This window comes from Camelus bactrianus, chromosome 7, assembly GCF_048773025.1.
Source record: "Camelus bactrianus isolate YW-2024 breed Bactrian camel chromosome 7, ASM4877302v1, whole genome shotgun sequence".
In the NCBI taxonomy this organism is placed as follows: domain Eukaryota; kingdom Metazoa; phylum Chordata; class Mammalia; order Artiodactyla; family Camelidae; genus Camelus; species Camelus bactrianus.
In genome coordinates, this window is record NC_133545.1 from 74408888 (window position 1) to 74426045 (window position 17158).

Here is a 17158-nt window from a genome sequence, read left to right on the forward strand (position 1 = left end):
ATGAAGTGGTGCAACTTGGACATTCATGGACATCAGAGAGATAATGTGTCTCCTTCCTCAAGTGGGACTTGGGGATAGTGGCAAGGTTCCAGGGCCATCACTAATTCTACCCCTTCATGTGATAAAGCAGAGAGGACTATCTGGCAGAGAGGGCCCAAGACATTCCCAGAGCGGTGTGGGAGAGGTTTTGAGGCTGGCTATGAGCGATGTATCCCAAGAGCCCTTGATGTTATATGATGAAAAGACATGGCTTCAGAAAGCTTTGTGGTCTATAAAACTGAGAACCAGATGGGGATGCAGAATCCTCAGAAATGCCAGCATGGAGACCATATCTGAGACCGAGGTGGATGCACATCTCAGGACGAGTGAGCATGGTCAGACACCAACTCCTGACTAGCCAACCATCCTGAAGCCATAATGCTACCCAGTAACCATGAACTTGGATCTTATGCCCAGCAGGAGAGGAAAAGGGAAACATGAATTCAGTAAAACTTAAAAAAAAAAACACCTTTATTGAGGTATAATTTATATTCAATAAAACTCACAATTTTAAGTATACAATTTGCTGAGTTTTTTACAAACATTGACAGTTGTGTAATCACTGCCACAAACATTCCCATCACTTTAAAAAGTTCCTTTGTGCCCTTTATATTCAGTGCCTCTTCCATCTCCATCCCCTCCATACCAGGCACCTGGTAACCACCAGTAGTTTTGACTTTTCCAGAATTTCATGTAAATAGAATCATGTATGTTTCTGGCTTCTATCATTTAGCATAAGGTTTCTGAGGCTCATCTACGCTGCTGTGGATATCAGTATTTTATTTCTTTTATTGCTGAGTACTACTCCATTGTACAAATACCCCATGGTTTATTTGCCACCTTCCGGTTGATAGACATTCATTTCTCTTTTTTGGCTATTAGGAATAAAGTTGGTATGAATATTTAAGTACAACTATTCATATTCATTTTTCTTGAGTAGATACCCAGGAATGGAATTGCTCATATAGTAAATTATGTTTAATTCTATAAGAAAATGTTCAATTGTTCTCCAAAGTGGCTGTACCATTATGTATTCCCACCAGCAACGTATGAGAGTTCCTACTGCTCTACATTCTTGTAAACACTTGGTATTGTCAGTATTTTTAGTTTTAGCCATTTTTGTGGGTATGTAGTGGTATCTACTTTTAATTTTTAATTTGTGGCTTTAATTTACATTTCTATGACTTATTATGTTGAGAATCTTTTTATGGGCTTATTTGCCATTTATATATCTTACTAGGTAAAGTACATATTCAATATTTTTTGCTCATTAAAAAAAAATCACGTTTTCTTCCTATTATTTTGTAGAAGTTCTTTGTGTGTTCCGGATACAAGTCCATCAGTATGTTTTGTAAATACTTTCTCTCAGTCCCTCCCAGTCTTTTCATTCTGAAGAGCAAAACTTTTGAACTTTTGAAGCAAAACTTTGAGGAAGTCCAGTTTTTCATGTTTTTCTTTTATGGTTCATGCTTTTTATACCTTATTTAAGAAATCTTTAGGTTCACAAGATTTGTGCCTATATTTTCTAGAACTGTTACAGTTTTAGCTCTTCTATTTGCATCTTTTATCTATTTCAAGTTTTTGTGTGATGATGTGAAGAAAGGCTGATTTTATTTTGGCAGGGGGATGAGGAAGCATATGAATATTCAACTGTGCCAGCACCATTTGTTGGGAAATGTAACCTCTTCCCACTGAATTATAGTGGCATCTTTCTCAAAAATTAACTAACCAAGTATGTGTAGGTCTATTTCTATATTCTTTAATCTGTCCCATTGATTTAAGTGTCTATTCTTATAAGTAGTTCAGCATTGTATTGACTATTGTAGCTTTACAATAGGTCTTAAAATGAGGTACTGTAAGTCCTCAGACTTAGTTCTTTTTCCAAAATTGTTTTGGCTATACTAAGTACTTTATATTTCTATATACTTAAAAAGTAGTTTGTCAATTTCTATTTTTTAAAAAAGCCTGCTAGAATTTTGACTGAGCAATCAATCAATACATCAGTGTGGAGTGATATGCCATCTTAACATTGAGTCTTATTTCCCTTGTATATGTTATTTCTCCCAATTTCTTTAGCTCTTCTTCAATTTCTCTCAGCAATGTTTTATGGTTTTCAGAAAACAAGTCTTGCATCTATTTTGTTAAATTAATCCTAAGTATGTCACCTTTTGTATGTTATTGTAAATGGTATTGTTTTTATTTTTTTGGTTGTTTTTTTATTGAGTTATAGTCATTTTACAATGTGTCAAATTCCAGTGTAGAGCACAATTTTTCAGTTATACATGAACATACATACATTCATTGTCACATTCTCTTTCGCTGTGAGCCACCACAAGATCCTGTATATATTTCCCCGTGCTACACAGTACAATCTTGTTTATCTATTCTACATTTTGAAATCCCAGTCTCTTCCCACCCCCCATCCCCCTGACAACCACAAGTTTGTATTCTGTGTCTATGAGTCTGTTTCTGTTTTGTATTTATGTTTGGTTTTGTTTTGTTTTGTTTTTTAGATTCTGCATATGAGTGATCTCATATGGTATTTTCCTTTCTCTTTCTGGCTTACTTCACTTAGAATGACATTCTCCAGTAACATCCATATTGCTGCAAATGGCGTTATGTTGTTGGTTTTTATGGCTGAATAGTATTCCATTGTATCAATATACCACAGCTTCTTTATCCAGTCATCTGTTGATGGACATTTAGGCTGTTTCCATGTCTTGGCTATTGTAAATAGTGCTGCTATGAACATTGGGGTGCAGGTGTCATTTTGAAGTAGGGTGTAAATGGTATTGTTTTTAAATTTCAGTTTCCAAATGCCATTTTTAGTCCTTAGAAATAGAATTGATTTTTGTTATTGATCTTGTATCTTGTAACCTTGTAAACTTTTAAATTAATTCAGTAGCTTTGTATAATATCCCTTAGAATTTTCTACTTAGATGATCATGTTGTCTGCAAATAGAGACAATTTTACTTCTTTCTGTCCAACATAGATTCCTTTTATTTCTTTTCATTGCTTTATCGCACTCTCTAGGACTTCCAGAACAATAAAGTGGTGAGAATGAACAACTTTACCTTGTTTCAGATCTTAAAGGGAAAAGCATTTAGTCTTTTAGTTAGGTATGGTATTAAGTGGAATTTTTCATAGATACCTGTATTAAGTGGAGGAAATTTCTTTTCTTCCAAGTTTGTGGAGAGGTTTTTTTTTTTTTTTAAATCAGGAATGGGATTGAATTTTGCTAATTTTTAAAAAAAATCCCCATTAAGATGATCATATTTTTTAACAAATTACGCTGGAACAACTGGACATCCTTATGTAAAAGAATGCACCTCAACCCACATCCTGCATGGTTTACAAAAACTAACTAGAAATGAGACACAGACCTAAATGTAAAATCTAGAAGTAAAAAACTTCCAGAAGAAAATCTTTGTCACTTTGGTTTGGAGAAAGGTTGTTTTTGTTTGTTTGTTTCTTTTAGATAGGACACAAAACCACAAATCATAAAAGAGAAACATAAATAAATAGGACTTTTCAAAATTTAAAAGATGTGCTCTTCAGATGACAGTGTTAGGAAACTGAAAACAAAAGTCACAGGTGGGAAGAAAATGTGTGTCAATAATGTATCTGACAAAAAACTGGTATCAAAAATATATAAAGAAATCACAAAACTCATTAAGAAATCAAACAGAGCAAAAAGGGGGGGGGGAAAGCAAAAGATTTAAACAGATACTTGACCTAAGAACATATTACAAATGGCAAATAAGAATGTGAAAATATGCTCATTTCATTAGTAACTGGGGAAATGCAAACAAAATCACAATGAGATACAACTATCCACCTATCGGAGTGTTTCTTTTTCCAAAGTAACAATACCAAGTGTTGGTGGGGACATGGAGTAACTGGAACCTCTCACGTACTACTAGTGGGAATGCAAAATTGTTTAGCTCATTTGAAAAACAGTTTAGATATTTCTTATGAAGTTAAATATACATTTACCAAATGACCCAGCCATCCTCCACTCATATGTATTTATTCAAGGGAAATGAAAACATATATCCATTCAAAACTCTACACAAATGTTTAGGTTGGCTTCACTCATTCACCAAAACTGGAAACAACCCAAATATCAACTTGATATATAAACAAATTGTGGTACATTCACACAATAGAATACAATTCAGAAATAAAAAGGAATAAACCACTGATACTTACAACAACATGGACAGTCTCAGATACATCATACTAAGTCAAATGTTTATGTACTATATGACTCCATTTACTATATGAGTTTCTCGAAAAGGCAGAAAGTATGAAGACAGGTAATGGATCAGTGGTTGCCAGAGGCTGAATGTTGGGGGAGGATGCTTGACTACAAAGGGATTTGAAGGAATTTTGGCAATAATAGAAAAGTTCTACATCTTGATTGTCATGCTTGTTACTAGACTATACGTATTTGCCAGAATTCATAGAGCTGTATACCTAAAAAGAGTGAATTTCAGTCTGTGTAAATTATACCTCAATAAACTTGACTTTAAAACAAAGCAAAGCAAACAAAAAGAACTAAACTTACACTGAGTGCTAAGACTGTGAACTATTAAAACATAGGAAAAAATTCCAAAAATAACCAAAGAGAAAAAGCAGATTCTAAACAAAGGAACTAAATTAGACAGATAGCAGATTTCTCATTACCAAAAATGGTACTTCTTCAAAGTACTGAGAAATAATAACTGTCAACTAAATTATTACTTAATAGTGAGGGTGAAATAAAAATATTTTCAGACAAAGTCTGAAGAAATTACTCAGAAACTCTCACTGAATATATATAATAGATATGCTTCCATAAAAACAAACCTGAATCTAGAAGGAAAGAGATGAGCAAATAAATTGGTAAATGTTGCTAAATTTGAACAAGCATTAAATATAAACAACAACAATACAATAATAACTACTTGTGTGGCTTCAAAAACAAGGTGGGACTAAAATACACAAGGCAATAAATGACATGGAAGATGGAAGGGAAAAGACCAATGTTAAAAAATTCTACTGAGAGGAAGATAGAGATATTGGCTGATAAGACGTTTGCTAAGGCAAGTGAGTATGTGAAAAATTTAAGGATAATGATTAGAAGAAAAGAAAATAGCCTTTCAAGTTACTACAGAAGGAAAAGGTGAACAAAGAAAAACATTTAAACTAAAGACATGGATAGAGAAAAAGAAACAACAAAAAAGGTAAAACAGGCAAAGTTAATAGAAAACACAAAATAAGATGGTAAGAATAAGTGTAAAAATAATTACAAAAAATTTAAGTGGATTAAATTTACCTGTTGAGACAGATTCTCAAATTGTACTTAAAATACCTATCTGTATTCTGTCTATAAGAGACAAGTCCCAAATATAATGTAACAGGTCTGAGGTAAAAGAATGAAAATATTATTATTAGATTAAAATATGACAAGATAGAAAGCAATACTAGAGATAATGAGGATCATTATTTAATGACAAAAATTTTTACCAGGAAGCAGTATTAATCCTGAACCCACACATAAGTAGCAGCATAGCCTTAAAATACATAAAACATAAATGGAATTTCTACTCAAAGGATATATTGATGCTACTGTGTAAATGGTTGCAACACTTTTGCTACCTTGTAGAAACGGAGTGAAGCATTAGTACATACAAGAACTCTAGCCTAAAGTGAGCTTTTAAAATTTTTCTGTTATAAGTAAACTCTCTGCTTGCAATAAATATTTTTTGTATATATATAATATATATTACATATATATTTATTTATTGAAGTATAGTCAGTTTACAATGTAGTGCCAATTTCTGGTGTACAGCATAATGCTTCATATATGAATGCATCATACATGAACATACATATATTTGTTTCCATATTATTTTTCACCATAAGTTACTACAAGATATTGAATATAGTTCCCTGTGCTATACAGCATAAACTTATTATTTATCTATTTTATATATATTAGTTAGTATCTGCAAATCTCAAACTCCCAATTTATCCCTTCCCACCCCCTTCCCCTCTGGTAACCATAAGTTTGTTTTCTATGTCTGAGAGTCTTTCTGTTTTGTAAATAAGTTTGGTGTTTTTTTTTAATTCCCCATATAAGTGATATCACATGGTCTTTTTCTTTCTCTTTCTGGCTTACTTCACTTAGAATGATAATCTCCAGGTCCACCTACGTTGTGCAAATGGTATTTATTCATTTTTATGGCTGAGTAGTATTTCATTGTATAAATATGCCATAGCTTCTTTATCCAGTCATCTGTCGATGGACATTTAGGCTGTTTCCACATCTTGGCTATTGTACATAGTGCTGCTGTGCTACTGGGGTGCATGTATCTTTTTGAATTGAGGTTCCCTCTGGATATATGACCAGGAGTGGGATTGCTGGATCAAATGGTAAGTCTATATTTAGTCTTTTGAGGAATCTCCATACTGTTTTCCATAATGGCTGTTTGCAATAAATATTATCTTAGACACACACACAAATACATATTGCTTTAATGTACAAAGCACTCACATCCCCTTAACTTGAGAATCTTCTTCAGATATTTGTAAACTAGGCAATTTCTCAAGGTGTTTAAAGTGGGGGAAATTTGACTACATTAAATAACAAACTTTTTCCTATACATCATCTGAATGAAAACAAATAATATATAGATTTCAGATAGGACTATTTACATATTCATTAACTACTTCTTAGTATTGTTAGTTTTTAGGTTAGATTACTAAGATTCCATAAGAATAGATGTCATAAGATATATTTATTTCAAAAGTTTATAATTAAGAAAGTTAATTCCTAGGGATTCCCCCACTTAAGCTGAATTCCAGAATCCTTTCTTTCGGTTACATTTTCTCTGAAAACTCTCTTGTGCCCTCTGCTGTCCATTTATTGAATATAAATTGTTAAATTAAGTAAAATATTCATGAGCATTTATGTAGTAAGAAATCCTCCACTATTTGAGTCAGTCTTAGGAAATCTTTTCAACTTCTTTTTCAAAGTTTTTCCCATGGGTTTTCATTAAAAAGACAGTTTTAATATCAGTTTGAATAATTATGACCAAATGAAACACAAAGCCAAGGACAGGACTAGTATTCAGTGGGAACTTGGTGAATCTAAAAGCTTGCACATAAGTGAACCTAGAAGTTTGCACCTATCGTGAACCTTCATACAGAAGAATAAGGAGGGAGGAAGGACTGGAAGAACAGAAAGGAGGAAAGGATAACTTAAGAAAAACACTGACTTATGGTATAGCACAGGGAAATATATACAAGATCTTGTGGTAGCTCACAGTGAAAAAAATGTGATAGTGAATATATGTATGTTCATGTACAACTGAAAAATTGTGCTCTACACTGAAATTTGATACAACATTCTAAAATGACAGTAACTCAATAACAAAAATGTTTAAAAAAAAAAAAAGAATGACACTGACTTTTAAAAAAAAGTAATGACTAGTCAAAAAACCCTGGGACTTGGGCTTACAAGGACTTGAGCCCATCTTTCTATCATTGTAATTTCCAGTAGCTCTGGTTACTTCATTTGGCCAAGGGCTTCATTTTTTTTAAGGCATTCAGTTTCAACACTTGCATTTTATTAAACGTCATCGTCTACAGTGTGTCTTTGCTAAAGAACTTAGTGAAAAATTTGTTGGAGGAGGAAGGAGCACTGAGAGAAAGAGATAGCAGGAAAGGAATAAATCTCTTTTCATTTTTAAAAATTGCCCACATAATAATAATAGGTTGAAGAGACCTTACTGAGTCATTTAGTATAATCCTTCTTCATCTTGAAGATGAAGAAACAGGGGTAGGTGACACAGATAAATCAGTGGCAGAGCCAGGAAAATAACCAGTTCCATACTCTTCCCATTGCACTATGTTGGCTCTCTCTGTCCCCTCCCCCCTTTTTTAAAATCTTATTTTAATCCTAAAACCAAGGATCATTTGTAGTCAAAGAGAACAATGCTGCTATCAACACAAGTATCGATCTCTTAGATTTTTCTTGGTAACTTAAGAGTCTATGCTATAAAATAAAACTACTATAATTTAAATTGCGACTTAGTAGCCTGTGCTCACATCCATTATCTCAGTTGATCCCTGAAAAAATCCTTTGAGGCAAGACAAGGAAGGTATTATTGACCTCACTTTAAAAGCAAGTAATTAAAACCCAGAGACGTTCAATGACTGGCCTAAGATCACCTAGAGTCAGGAAGGAGACAGGAATCTAACACTATTCCTGTATCTGCTATGAAAGAGGGAGTTTCCTCAAAAATAACTAACCGGTCATTATCCTCTTGTTGAGGGATTCTCCATCCCAGGGTACCCCACGCTGGTTTAATGAAGTATAGATCTAACCACTCACTGAAGGTACTCCTATTTTTCGAATCATTTTTAAAAGCGCAGTATCTTACCCCTCTCCTTGGTCCTATTCCTTATTTAGGCTCCTATTTTTCTCTGGGGTTTATGGCCCCCTGGGTCTCACTCCAAAGCTCCACCCTCTCCAAAGAAGTCGCGTCCTCGGTATCCAAGGAAACCACACAGCCTTGCTCGTCTTGGGCCTTCCACGATTTCCATTGGCCAGTTGGATTCTCGTGTCGGTTCCCCCCCCCCCCCCCCGCCCCAGTCCTTCCAATGGCTAATGGGCTTGAGGCAAAGAGCGGAAGCCTTCCGAGTTCGGTCTAACACCTGCTCTTATTGCACTAATTACCCTGCGCGTTGCCTCCTGGGATATGTAGTTCCCATCACCGCCTGAGCACTTCCACTCCTGGCCTCCATTGCAACTACCCATCCCATCGGCCTTTGCGAAAGGGGTGGGAGTAGGCGAGGAGTCCCAGCCGGTGTAGCTAGTTTGAGCTTTGAAATTCCAGCTTGCCGCCGAGGTTTGTGCCGCTGAGGTTTAAATTGCTGAGCGCAGTGAGCAGTATTGCTGTTGCTTCAGCAAAGCCTCGCAAATGTCTCCCTTTTGACTTGAGCCGGCAGAGTAGCCAAGTTTACTGGCCGTGGCGAGACTGGCCTGTGGCTGAGGGGATCTGAGGGGGCGTGAGGGACGCGCCATGTTCGCCCTCGGCTCGGGATGGGGGCTGGGCTGCCTCTGGCTCAGTCAGCTCAGAGTCTGGGCCCGCGACGCCGCCGGGCGCTGGGCGCTTGGGGCTTGTCAGGCCCGGCTGTGCTGCTCAGGTGGCGGCGAGGGCCGGCCCGGGTCCGAGCCCGAGGTCTCTCCATTTGGCCTCACGCGCCAGACTCTGAAGGAGTGGGCGCTGCTGGTGAGCCCTTTCGGTCGGCTGCGGGCGCGACTCCCGTGCCACCTGGCCGTGAGGCCCCTGGACCCCCTCACCTACCCGGACGCCGACCGCGTGCTGGTCGCGGTGAGCGGAGTGGAGGGCAGGGCGCGGGCCCTGGCCGGCCTGCAGGTGGTGTATGACGAGGCGCTGAAGGAGGTGGCCATCGTGTCTGACGTCATCGACCCCCAGGCGTCCGTGGAAGTGACCGCGCCCCTGAAATTCGGCAAGTGAAGTTAAAACGGGTTGGATCCCAGCGCATACCCAGCGCTTCGTGAATTAGGCCGACATACGTTTTTAATTGGTGCCTTTGGAGCTCCCTTTCTAACCTAATTTACAGTTGCCCCCCTTCGGAAGGTGCCTCTTTTTTCTGTCTCCTTTGGGTTTCCGAGTAGTAGTTAGGAATTATGTTCTCAATTACAGCGATTTTATAAATCAAGTGAAAACATGATTTGAAGTAATCTAAATCAGGTAACATTTGTGGAGCCCCTTCTATTCTCCTTTGGCACTTTGTTCGTATTTCGGTGAATGCAATTTGTCACTGGCAAAGTGGTTTGTTTTTCAGGGTTAAAATTTCTTGATAAACCATTCACTGGCATGACGGTTCATCCACATTTCCCTTGCTCACACCTGGGTCCCCCCCACCCCCCAACAGCCCTATCTATAGAATGTTCCATCTAAACTGGACCAAGTGTTTGTTTTCAGATAGGCGCCCAGCTTCCATTCGTTTAGCCTAAGTAAAATTTTTGTGAGAAGCACGCTATGAAGAAAAACACATAGTAAGACTGCCTGGGGAACTTCAACTGATAATGCCTGCCAGATAAGTTTCCTAGGTAATTGGGTTCCATGTTCCTTCTCAGATGTAAGCCACTGTGTATGTAACACTTTTCTAGGAAAGTCTTCCCTAGGACTGAAGGAAGATATTGATGATGACCATAATAGTAGCTGACACTTCTAAGATAGTTTCTAATCCTTAAAGTTGCACTATTTTATAGTCACTGTCATTGTCACTGTTTCAGATAAGGAAATTGAGATACAGCAGCTTTTGTATACTAAGTATTTATTGTGGATGAACAAATGAAAAAAAATCTGTGCCTTCATGAAACTTAATTTCTTGTGAGGATAGATCAAGAATTAGGCCTATTTTCTCTCAGATATAAAGAGATGGAGCTGGGATTTGAACTGACCGGAGTCTGCTCAACCACTATGCTTACTGCCTCCCAACTTCTTTTAACTACATTAGATGAATAAGAGACCCTGATCTCAAAACATCACAGTCTGGAGTGAGGAGGAAGTTTTGCCAATATATTATGTAGACTGAGAATTGAAACGGAGATAAGAAAAATTTTATGACAGCACTGATAAAAATGGAACTGCTTGTGCTGGTGATCCCAAACCCCATTATTTGCTGATTCCTCTTTTTAGAGCCAGAATCTCATTTCCAGTTTATTCTTTTTATGTGTCTATTCTACGGGTGCCTCATGTGAACATAATTCCGTTTTCTTCACACTTATTTTTGTTCTTCCAATTTGTCTATAACAATTACAGTGAATTGGTGAGAGTAGCATTACTACCACTCAGTATCTAGCCTTAGCTTCTCTAACTACCTAGTGAGTGTCCAGTATATTCAGAATCTGTTTCCTTCTCGATATACCTATCAACGCTGCCTTAGATCAAGCCTTATGTTGTACACTACTTAACTGGGTAAAAATTTTGCAGTTACATTTGCATCCATGTAAGTATGGGTTAAAATTGTCTTTTTATGTATTTTATGTTAATCCCAACAAAAATACTGCTATTATTTTAAGCCTTTATAGAGACTGCCATGTACACAACTGTAGAAATTGACTTTTATGCTGTAACTGTTGGAATTGTGGTGCTAGGCCCCGGTAGTTTGTGTTTGGGGCAACCTAGTGTTTACTTCTCTGGTCTGGTGTAAGGGAAATCATCAATGTTTATTTGAATTAGATACTAAATATCTGTGTTTTTAATTTTTTTTATACAGATATACCTAAGGTTACACCTTAAATTGAATTTAAGGTTAAACCTTAAAGCCAAAGATGGCACCTATGACTCCTTGTTTTCCAAACTTTCTTCATATACATCACTGTTATTTATTCATAATCTTGAGGGTTTGATACTGTTTAGAACTAGGTTTTCAACATTGTGCCCACTTTTTATTCTGATTCCTTGTGATAAAGCTACATGGTATTACCTTCACTTTTTACATATGAAAATTTACAGGTAGTATTTGAAAACCTCAGTCATGATCATATATACTGACCCATGCTACTCTTGCAGTATGCCTTTTATTCTGGGGAGGTTTGGGAACAAATCTTTGAATCTTCATGAGTATAGGAGAGAATAAGTTGACTGACATCCAATTCGCTATAATGACTTGTTAACTTGCTGTATTCTTATTCAGATTTGTATGTGTGTGTATTTTCTCAATGGGGAAGAGCTTCTGTGAGCTTTCCCAGGGATGCCTATAAAAATTAGAATCTCTGGGGGTGGAAGTATTAAAAAAATTAAAATTTCTGGCCTCTATTACTTCTATCCTATGTTACTTTCTTTAGATGATGCAGGCCAACAGAAATAACTGCTTTATTTTTAAAAACTGGTAGAAAAGGACTTTACAGTTGGTCCTGTTGCTGTGGTGGAGATCCCTTACCTTCAGAGAGGCTGCTGACAACCATGTTCTCTCCAGGGTTCAGTAACATTACGGACATAACTGAGAAGCTGAATCTCTAGGGGGTACTAAAATGCTTTGGAGCCCATTAACTGTAGTGCTAACTTGTTTTTTCTATTTTTCGTTTCTAGATTTGAATATCAAGTCATCAGGGTCTGGCTGTGTGAAAGTCCAAAATATTGAGTGTGATAATTGCAAAATTGAAACTGAGCAGGGGACTAGCATCTTACAGTCTGTTAAGGTATAAACATTTTTCTAATTTTGTTTCAATATTTTTTAAAAACCTTAAACTCTGAGCTACAGGATCAAACTAAAGCTGTTATTCTGAGTATCATTTATTGAGGATATTGAGTATCATTTACTCATCACTCAGAAATTCCTTGCAGAAATTTTGCCTTAAAATCAGTTCTGTTCTGAAAGTACAGAGGTTGAGGCAACTTTGATTTTTTTCTCATATTCCTTTTAGATTTCATTTCAAAGTGTACAGTGAAACTAATAATACGTTCTTTGTATTCTGAGATGTTACTAAGTTAAAGAAATTCTAGTTTTAATGAATGATTTTCTTCCGTTTATTAAAGAGTAAGGAAAAGTCTAAGCATTATAAATGTGCTTAAAATATTAATGTAATCAAATTTTAATGTACTAGGTAGCTCATTATTTTTATTTTAAAAAAATTTTTATTGAGTTATAGTCGTTTTACAATGTTGTGTCAAATCCTAGTGTAGAGCACAATTTTTCAGTTATACATGAACATATATATATTCATTGTCACATTTTTTTCCCTGTGAGCTTAGGTAGCTCATTACTTAAGGATTAAGTAGGTATTTGTGCTGAACAACAAATGATTCATCTTGCTTTGTAATAACACTTTTTTTTTTGTACTGAAGTACAGTCAGTTACAATGTGTCATTTTCTGGTGTACAGCACAAAGTTCCAGTCATGCATATACATACATATATTTGTTTTCATATTCTTTTTCATTAAATGTGTAATAACACTTTTATATTTAATTTTCTTAAAATTAGGTTGGTCTCAGCTCTAAATGATTTCAAATACATCTCTGATAAGTTCTAGCTTTTTGTTACTGCCGGTACTTCTTGCATATACAACACTCAGTGTATCTTGGAGAACTTTGCTGGCACATAACTTTGCTGAATAGAGGTCAGTCATCTTTGCTTCATAATTGCAAAACATTTTCATTTTTAGATTCATAAACACTAAAATGATTAATTTGATGCATTTAAAATTTTTTACATTATTTGTTTTGTTCCAACCACCTTTATTTGCACACCTGTCTTTGGCATCTGTTCACCTGTGAACCATTTCAACAAATTTAGTTGCACAAATATCTAAAAAGATTAAAGAATACTATCACACATCCTTTTAGAAAAATGAAATGGTTCCAATTCTTGTAAAAGATTGCATGACACAGTTTTCATGTTGAATGACTTACTGGCTGAGAATACCATGGTTCCTTTTTGTCTTTAGAAATATATTGTTCACTCATCAGTGCTTGAGTTTCAGAAAATTCCTCTAGAATATTGTCCTCTGAGGACTTGGAATCTTAGATTTTAAATTTCGCAATCAAAATTAGAAGATACTGTACTGCTGTCTGTCTCTTTGCAGTCAGTCATCTTTTGATTCACCTGATGGCTCTGAAAGATCTGTTTTCGTCAGTTTTCTATTTTTTGCCATTATGTGCATAAAATGAAAAATGTTTTCTCGTCCTGGGCACTATTGATGTTTTGGGCTGGATAATTCTTTGCTGTCCAGAGCTGACCTATGCCCTGTGGGATGTTCAGCAGCATTCCTGGCTTCTGCCAACTAAATGCCAGGAACACACTCCTCACTTAAAACAATGAAAAATATGTCCACACATTGTCCGTCCTCTGGGGGAGAAATCACCTTTAGTTGAGAACCAGCATTCTAAGCAAGTTCATCGTTCTTCTGTTGTCTTTTTCTTTTAGACTTTTTTTTTTTTTTTAGTGTAGTTAGGAATAATTGACAAATAATGATAAAAAACTGCTAGGATAGTGTAATAGCAAAGTGTTATGAGACATATGAAAAATGAGAACACTGAGATTCTATAATGTATTTTAGATTTACAGAAGAGTCCAGTGAACCTTCATGGTAATTTTAAGATAGAATGGATTTTATTCTATTTTAAAATAGGGAAAATTTCTGTTTATTCTTTGGAAGTCCTCTAAGAAAGAACAGAAGTCATGAAATATCAGTCCTACAAATAGAATAGCTCAAAAGAGAAATAAGGGAATTAAAATTGGGTCCAGTGGATCCTAATGGCACTCCAAGAGTCAAGATCTTGAGATCTTAGGATTCAACTGACTTAAATTCAAAAATGGGAACACTTGATAAAATACCCAGTGTAAATTTTAAATATAATACAGTATCATTATCTCAAATTAGTGACTGCCTATTAAGGTAAGTTTCTCTTCCACTCATTTTAAGGACTTGAAATATATTTGATCTAAGTAATGAAATGTTTATAGCAATAATAATCACTCCTGTTTACCAAGACTTTATTATGTGAAGCACCAAGAAATTGAGGACTCATTTAAGTTTACCTAGCTAATAAATTGAGCTGAGATTTGAACTTGGGTTTTTCTGATTTCCAAGCTTATGCTCTTTCCACTGTTCTTTATTGTCCAGGAAGAATGCATGGCAATACTACATTTATCCAGCACTACTAGGGAATAAGTAAATAAACTTTTTAGGCAGTAGATCCTTAACTCATTAAATGCCACAAATTTGCTTTTTTTAAAAAAAATGCAGTAATAATAGTTTATATTATACTAAATAGCTTCTGTTTTATTTAAACATTTTAACTATTTTGTTTTACATATGTTTTTAAATTTTATAATCTACTTCACATTTTTTTGGAATTAGATGAGCTTTAAATTTATAATAATGGCTCTTAACATTTTTGAACTTTAGACCTCTTTAAAAATATGATGATTGTTTCCTTAGGAAAAAAAATGCGCATGTATATGAAATTTTGCTTACAATTTCATAAGTTTCACAGACTCTCTGAAAAGTCATGCAAGCTTGGTTAAGAACTTTTGATTCAAAATAACAGTTGTTTTGGAGACATTTTTTCCTAAAGTTCATCAATTACTTGTCTGCTTGATAAAGACTGTCTTAAATACAGTTTGACTTTAGACTCATGTCTCTGTGGGCATGAAGTAGTCTACCATACTGTAATATAGATAAACTTTTTAAGAATGATTCATTTTTCCCTTTTCACTAATTCTTAAAAAATTAATTCCTGGGTTATTTTACCTAAGATTTTACATTTTTTTCCCCTGAAATAAAGCAGCCAGAAGGTACATAGTTGTTTTGGATTTTTTTCCTACTTTTTAGACACTTCTCTGCTGTTGCTGGTGATAATGTTGGTGAGTTTGCTTTTGTTGTTTTTCTTCCTCTGCTATTTACCTGTTCTTTTTTTCTTTATAGTTGTGATAGAACTGAAGACATATGCAAATAGTTAAGGTGAAGTAAGCTGCTCTAAAAAATAGACCAAACATCTAATGGCTCACACACAACTGTAGTTTATTTCTCGCTTATGTCCAAGTGTGTGGGTGACTCATTTCTATTCAGTTATTAGGGGTTCCTTCCATCTTCTGATTCTGCCGTCTTTTAGAGCTTTATTTTAATCTGCACTCATCTGGTCAGAGACCAGAGAAGGCACATCAATTCTTGTAAAAGCTCTGGCCTAGAAATTTCACATAATATTTCCACTAACATTCTGTTGGCAAGAACTTAGCAGCACCTAAGAGGTAAGGGAAGCTGGAAAATATTGTCTCTTCATGAGTCCAGTTATATACCCTTACTACTTTGGGGGGAAAATGGATTTTTGTGAACCTATTATAGTTTCTGCCACAGTTGCCAAATGTGAAATCAAGTCTCACACACACACACCATTTATTTGTTTTTTGGCCTGGCAGAGGAGGCCAACTGAATGCTGTTTTGTTTGTGCTTAGAGACATTTTCACTTTGTTCTAGTTTCTGGTCTGTGTTGTGCTAGAAAGTTTTAACAGTCAGTGAGTTGTTATCCTAAGTGTGAAAATATACTTCTTCAGATGACTCCAGCCATAAAAGTGTAGGTTTTGAAATCATACAGAGCTTGATTCTGTTAATTAGATTTTGTTGTTTTCTAAAGTTTCACCTGATAAAGTTATTTAACCTTTCTGCTTCTTGAATTTCTGCCTCTGTCAAATGGGAGAGTGTAATACCCATCTCTCTTTGAGTTGTGTGGATTAAATCATAGTTCATGTAAAGCAGTGAGCATTGTTATTTGGTGCAAAGAAAATGCTAAGTAAGTGATAAATATTGTTATTAATAGTGATAAACATTACTAATGATGAACACTAACAGTGGTAACTGTTGTCATCCTGATATCATTCATGTTTAGTTAGCCAGTCACAGTGATCTTTGATTCCCAGCCCCTTTCTCTGTGAAGCTACTGTAACACCCAAGTATCTCTTCTTTTTCCCTTTGAGTCCAGTAGCTTATTTAATCCCTTTAATAGCAGTTGATATTCTTTTTTATTGATGTTATTATCTCAGTGTATTTCTATTTCATTCCTAGTTCCTCTTTTTCTGCTTTATTATTATTTTAAAAGAAATGTATAAAATGTTAAAAAAATTTATTAGTATAAGTCAAATTTATTCTCTCTTTTTCTACATGTGTATTTTTGTATTTGTCTTGCAGAGTCCACAATTACACGTTCAAACAAAAGGAGGCAAAGTGATCTGTCTGGGAACAATTTATGGAAATATAAATATTCATGCATCAGATAAAAGTGTAAGATTTAAATTTTCTTTTTTAGTAATTGCAATTTTGCATCAAGTTGTCTCACACAGTGGGTAGTCTACAAAATCTGCAGCATAACATTCCCTTTTTAATGCATTTTAGTTCATTAGTAAATTCATATTTGAAACTGATATAATTAAATATTATACAATTTAATTTTAATTTGTGATTTAATACTTTTGACATTTATGTAGTTCCCTATTTGGAATTAGTAATCTGTCTTTAAATACTTAATAGTTACTTGTAGTTATGAAGAGATTTTTATTTTTATGATTATGAGCTAAGATCAGTTACTAAGTA

General features: G+C 35.3%; 2 protein-coding genes across 5 annotated transcripts in view; one reads left to right on the forward strand and one right to left on the reverse strand.

Annotated features, from left to right (window-relative positions):
* Positions 1 to 8647, reverse strand: part of CCDC146 (coiled-coil domain containing 146) — a 105254-nt gene extending 96607 nt beyond the window's left edge. For both annotated transcript variants that reach the window (XM_010946655.3, XM_074367592.1), the window contains exon 1: positions 8473 to 8647. The gene's annotated coding sequence lies outside the window, so the exon portion shown is untranslated. The remainder of the gene's footprint in view (positions 1 to 8472) is intronic.
* Positions 8648 to 8719: 72 nt separating this feature from the next.
* FAM185A (family with sequence similarity 185 member A) overlaps positions 8720 to 17158 on the forward strand; it is a 130040-nt gene continuing 121601 nt past the window's right edge. Inside the window, exons 1-3 of one of the 3 annotated variants that reach the window (XM_045510482.2) lie at positions 8720 to 9565; positions 12160 to 12269; positions 16757 to 16849. In XM_045510482.2, the coding sequence (XP_045366438.2) occupies positions 9115 to 9565; positions 12160 to 12269; positions 16757 to 16849 (654 nt within the window). In that variant the 5' untranslated portion in view covers positions 8720 to 9114. The remainder of the gene's footprint in view (positions 9566 to 12159; positions 12270 to 16756; positions 16850 to 17158) is intronic. The other 2 variants (XM_045510483.2, XM_010946653.3) reach the window with 2 other exon arrangements.